The sequence below is a fragment of the Condylura cristata genome, unplaced genomic scaffold, assembly GCF_000260355.1.
Source record: "Condylura cristata isolate star-nosed mole 26May11 unplaced genomic scaffold, ConCri1.0 scaffold00038, whole genome shotgun sequence".
NCBI classification, from domain to species: Eukaryota; Metazoa; Chordata; class Mammalia; order Eulipotyphla; family Talpidae; genus Condylura; species Condylura cristata.
In genome coordinates this window covers 7,545,178-7,550,018 of record NW_004567139.1, presented here as the reverse complement: position 1 = coordinate 7,550,018, position 4,841 = coordinate 7,545,178, and the positions used below count along the sequence as shown (strand labels likewise).

The following is a 4,841-nucleotide window of genomic DNA, read 5'->3' as shown; positions in this document are numbered from 1 at the left end:
GGACCCCCCAGCCCGAGGCCCTCTGGGTGAACCCACACTCTAGGGCCAGGTGGGCCCGCCTGTGTGCCCCAGGCCCCGCTCCGGCAGAAGAGCCACCTTCCTGTGCCAGAAAGCGCCGGTGGCACTGCAGCCTCCGTGCCAGGCGACCACAGCGCCGCTACACTGCAGGGAGCGCGATGGAGAGATTTCCCAGGAGGCCCCGGGAAAACAGGATTCTGGTCCCAGCACAGCATCCAGCTTGCCAGGCCACCTGCTGCCAGTTTTTCCGGCCCCCGCCCCGTGGCCCTCAGTTTCTGGGTGCCAGTGGAGTTCTCCAGCATCTGACGACCCATCTCTTTCGTCTCCTGCCCATGGGCGCACACCCTGCAGTTAGCAGGGGCCCAGGAGCTCCCTGCAGATGGGGGAGGGAAGCCCAGTGTAGGTGCCTGGCAGGCTCTGGGTAAGGAAGCCGAGCTCCCGGGGCGTCTCAGACAGCCTGGCACGCGGCCACCGGCACAGCATGCTGCCAGCCTGTGTCCAGGGACTGGCTTCCCTGGGCCCCAGGAGCTTGCCCTGGGTGTGGCTATTAATAGAGGAGGAAGCGCCCTGCCCTGGCCGTGGCTTTGATAACTGTTAAACCAACAGCAGTTTGGCGGAGCTGACTCGCCTGCTGGGGACCCAGCTCCTCCTCGCCCTGGCCAGACGCCCTGGGGGCTGCACCCCGGGGCTGGCCTGTCTGCAAGTGGGCCTCCCTCTGCAAAAGCATCAGGTAGGCTTGAAGATGTGGCTTTCTGATAGGAAAAAATAAAAAGTGCACTCCCTCCCTCCCTTCCTCCCTCCCTCTCTCCCTCCCTCCCTCTTGTCTTTCAGACCCCTGCATGGAAGACCTGCTTATAGGATTCTTAGTTTTTCTTTTCTATTCTTCTATGTGCAGAACCCCGCCAAGCAAAGCCCGTGGTGGCAAATGAGAGAACTTTCTAGGCAGGAGGCCGCGACTCCCAGCGTCACCCCCATGGCCTCGGGCTGTCTCTGCCTTTGGCTTTTGTGACCGGCACAGGCCCACAGCCCCAGGCCTCACTTCACTCCCTCCTTCCCTCATCCGCTCCTGGCCGGCCCCACCTCAGCTGCAGAGGCCCAGCCACACCCCCACCCCACCCCCAGCTGGGCCCGGCCCCCCCACAGGCGAGGCACCGCCCTCCCCTGCCCAGCGCTGGCCAGCCGCTGTGCTCGGCTGCCCCCTACCCCCCCTTTGTCCCGCCTCGCCCATCTCCTTGTCTGACTGCTGCTTCACATCACCTCCATCGTCCCTTTTCTGAGCTCACTGAGGAGCGACAGTCCACAGCCCCCTTGCTCAGTAAAGGGCCGCTCCTTGCTGGCCGATTCCTCGGTGGCCCTCAGCCCGACTCGGCAAGAGCCGTGGGGTCCCCCCGCGGGCTCCTGGGGGCCGGGCGTGGGCTCCTCCTACCACCCCTGGCATGCGCGTGTGCCTACTCCCCTGTAAGTGTCGCCCTGTAGTCATCTGGGTGCTTGTCAGCCCCCGGCCTCGCCCCCAAGCCTGGGAGAGCGGGCGTGGGGGCCTGGCCCGCTGGCTGCCCCCTGCAGTGTGAGCACAGGCGGCCCAGACGCCCGCTGAGCAGGGTGCGGGCCTCAGAGTGGCTGTCCCGGAGCCGACGCTGCGCCCGCCCCCCCCCCCCCCCCCCCCCCCCCCCCCCCGCGCCCATCTTGCAGGCTGAGCACCGGGCGGGGGCTGGCCCTGCCTCTGGTCTGGGAGCCAGAGAGGAGCCTGGGGCGGGGCGGGGGAGGGTCTCCCCTACAGCCCTGCCCAGGCGCTGCGGGGATGTGGGCCTCGGGCTGCCTAGGCCCCCAGCTGCAAGCGGCTGCGTCCTCAGGTGGGGCTCTGAGTCCATCAGCGGGGCCCAGGGGCCGGTTGGTTGGGAGCAGGTGCGCCTGGGCGGGGTGGGGGGCGAGGGGGGCCCTGAGCCTGCTGTAGGCCCCCGGGGGGCCTCGTCGTGGCCCCCACCACGTCCCCACCCTGCTTGGATGTGACCCCGCGCAGGCCCCAGGGACCCACCCACACCCACGGGGCTGGTGTCTCCGTGGCCTCCGGCTCCCGTGACACGCTGGTTTGCCCCGTGGGGGCCCGGAGCAACGGGCTAGGCGAGGCTGGGCCACGAGCACAGCTCCCAGGCTCACGGCCGGCGCCCAGCCCTGCCTGCGGCTCTCCTCTCCCAGGGCGTGCGGGCGCCCACTGGGGCAGCGGCCGGCAGGCGCCCACGCAGGCAGAGGGGCTGTGCGTCTCCTGGGACACGTCTGTGGGCGGCTTCTCCCTGGTTTCTGCCTCCGCGAGCCGCACTGGGCCTGGGGCCTTCTTCAAGGTGGGGCCTGTCCAGCCGCTGCGGTGCTCCCCGCCCCTGGCCAGTAGCCATGTCCCTGGCTGCCAGTGGCGGCTCTGACCAGGTGAGTCGATCCAGAATGCCCCTCAGTGTTGCCGAATGTCCCGGAGGGGACACAGTCACCCCCCGTGGCAGCTCGGCTCCAATCCCCCCACACAAGGAGGCGCCGACCCAGGAGAGCGGGGTGTGCGCGGTGTGGGTGCCCTCTGCCCAGATGGCAGTGCTGGCAGGGCCACGCTGCTCTGGGAGGCCGCAGCCTGCAGTGTGTGTGGCGGGGCCTGGCGGGGCCTGGCGGGGGCTGGCGGGAGCCTGGCGGGGCCTGGCGGGGCCTGGCGGGGGCTGGCGGGAGCCTGGCGGGGCCTGGCGGGGCCTGGCGGGGGCTGGCGGGAGCCTGGCGGGGCCTGGCGGGGCCTGGCGGGGCCTGGCGGGGGCTGGCGGGGGCCTGGTGCCAGCGCTCGCGCCCAGGAGACCCAGGCAGGCGGCTCGGGGACCGGAGATGGTGACATCAGTCCTTCGGAGCTACCGCAACATCAGCACTCAATAAATGTGACCCTGCGTGACGTGACGTTTCATCAAGGTCTTGGCTGGGCAACTTGACCCCCCGCCTCCCCTCCCCCACACAGGGAGGCTGGCCCGGTCCTCCCAAAAGAGGACAGTTTGGGTGGCCCCTCCACAGACAGACGGGGGTCGGGCTCCCCGGGGGGCCTCCGCCCCACGGGCGTCTCTGGGGGCATCGCTGCACGGCCTGGGTGGTTCCCAGCAGCTGCGGGCCCTGGATCGGGGGCCCGGCCCGCGCGGCCCCAAGCTGACGGCAGAGGGCTCAGGAGAGGCGGCCAGGGAGCTGGACCCGTGCCCCGAGACCCGGCCGGCGCCCACACCTCTCGGAACCTGCCTCTTCCTCCCTGGGGCAGGAAACCAGAGGACAAAGCTGCCAGGGGCTTCTTGAAAGCATCAGAGCGGCGCGGGCAAGCGCTTGGTGCAGGCCCCGTGATAAGCGCGGACTGTTTACACTGTCGGTGTCAATTTAATTTTACAAGAGTTGAGGTAATAGGACCCCCCCCTCACCAACCCCTCCCCAACCGGGCAGCAGACACCCACAATCATTTATCTCTGACTCTCACCCTACACAGGTAAACGCCCCACCCCGGGGCTGCTGGCAAAGGCGTTTAAAATGCACAGACTCTCCCTTCCTGTGCCTGTGCCAAGGGGGAGCTCTCTCCCGAGAAAGGGAACCCCCTTTCCTGCACCCGCAGGTGTTCCCCGGGCTTGTCCAGGTGAATGACTGCAGGGAAGGTGTTGAGAAGCCAGATGGGAGAGAGTGCCCAGGGCCAGGCTGGCAGGTCCTGGGCCCTGAGGGGACTCCCCTAAAGGGATCGTGTTTGGGTGTGTGAGACAAGGGGTGCCCAGCTCAGGCGGGAGCCCTGTGCCCACCCTCCCGCCAAGGGGCCAGCGACTTGTGCGGTGGGGGCGGGGGCAGGCCCCCCTGTGCCCCAGTGCCTCCCCCCATGGTCATTCTTTCAGGGAGGGGAGCACCACCCGCTGGGGAAGGGAGGTGCGCCAGGGTGGGGGGCCGCCGAGGCGGACCTTCTAGGCGGAGGACTCCTTTCTCCTCTCTGCATCCCTGTCGTCATCGCCCTCCGCCTCTTCTTCTGTGTCCAGGCTCTGCTGCAGCTGCCAAGACAAGACACTGGTGGGGGGCAGGCCTCCCCTGCACCGCGGCCAGAAGCAGCCCGCTGGCCGAGGCCCGCGTGGCCCGATGCCAGGAGACGAGGCCAGCGGCCTCCAGTGCCCCGTGAGTGTCCAGCAGCTACTGGCGCAGTGATGACCCAGCCAGCCGTGTCTTTACTTCCTCGCCCCAGGGCAAGAGGGCCTGGAGGACAGCCGGACACTGGCCTACAATTAAGGGACCAAGGAGCGAAGTGACCAGTCCAGGCAGGACAGCTGGGCCTGGCAGCCCAGGTCAGCTCCAGTGACACCCTGACACAGGTTGGGTAAGCAGAGCCCCCCCACCAGGGGCCTCCCTCGAGGCAGCCGCCCGTCCGAACCCCGCTTGGTCCTGGGGTCCTCCGTCAGCTGGGGCACGTGCATTCAAGGGGCGAAGATGGCACAGTGTGGGGCCCCAGAGTCTGAGCTCGCCCCAGGAGGAAGGGCGTGTCCCCGCCGGGCGGAGGGTGACGGCCCAGCCAGGGAGGCTACTTCTCGGGGCCCGGGGAGGGGCCCTGGCTCCCGCGCCCCCCCCCCCGCACCAGCTCAGGCCCCTACGAGCTTGTTCTTCATGGCCTCTGTCTCCTTGCGCTTCAGCTCGGCGAAGATGACCTCGAAGAACTCCGCCTCGGCCTTGGCCACCTGCTCCGCCAGGCTCAGGGCGGCCTCGTCCTCCCTCAGCTCGTCGCGGCCCTCGGCCTTGTCCTTCTCCTTCAGCCGCATCTCTCGGTGTCGCGCCTCCAGGATCTTCTCCCGCCGGGTCTC

The 4,841-nt window shown here is 68.9% G+C and overlaps 1 protein-coding gene and 2 long non-coding RNA genes across 7 annotated transcripts in view; 2 read left to right on the top strand and 1 right to left on the bottom strand.

The window, feature by feature from the left end:
* The first annotated feature begins 263 nt into the window (after positions 1-263).
* Positions 264-1,652, top strand: LOC105854417. The gene is made up of 3 exons (XR_001146099.1): positions 264-439; positions 625-748; positions 914-1,652. It is a non-coding gene; the product is annotated as an uncharacterized LOC105854417 (long non-coding RNA).
* Positions 1,653-1,706: 54 nt separating this feature from the next.
* LOC105854418 lies at positions 1,707-4,765 on the top strand. Of its 5 annotated transcripts, none has more exons than XR_001146102.1 (5): positions 1,707-1,868; positions 2,212-2,436; positions 2,838-3,646; positions 4,032-4,363; positions 4,674-4,765. It is a non-coding gene; the product is annotated as an uncharacterized LOC105854418 (long non-coding RNA). The 5 variants fall into 5 exon arrangements; XR_001146103.1 differs by having other exon boundaries at positions 1,707-2,436; positions 2,838-2,949; positions 3,284-3,646; XR_001146105.1 differs by having other exon boundaries at positions 1,707-2,436; positions 3,284-3,646.
* DNAI2 (dynein, axonemal, intermediate chain 2) overlaps positions 3,646-4,841 on the bottom strand; it is a 15,788-nt gene continuing 14,592 nt past the window's right edge. The window contains exons 11-12 of the mRNA XM_004693367.2: positions 4,635-4,838; positions 3,646-4,043 (exon numbers count right to left, since the gene is read on the bottom strand). Coding sequence (XP_004693424.1) covers positions 3,960-4,043; positions 4,635-4,838 — 288 coding nt within the window. The 3' untranslated portion in view covers positions 3,646-3,959. The remainder of the gene's footprint in view (positions 4,044-4,634; positions 4,839-4,841) is intronic.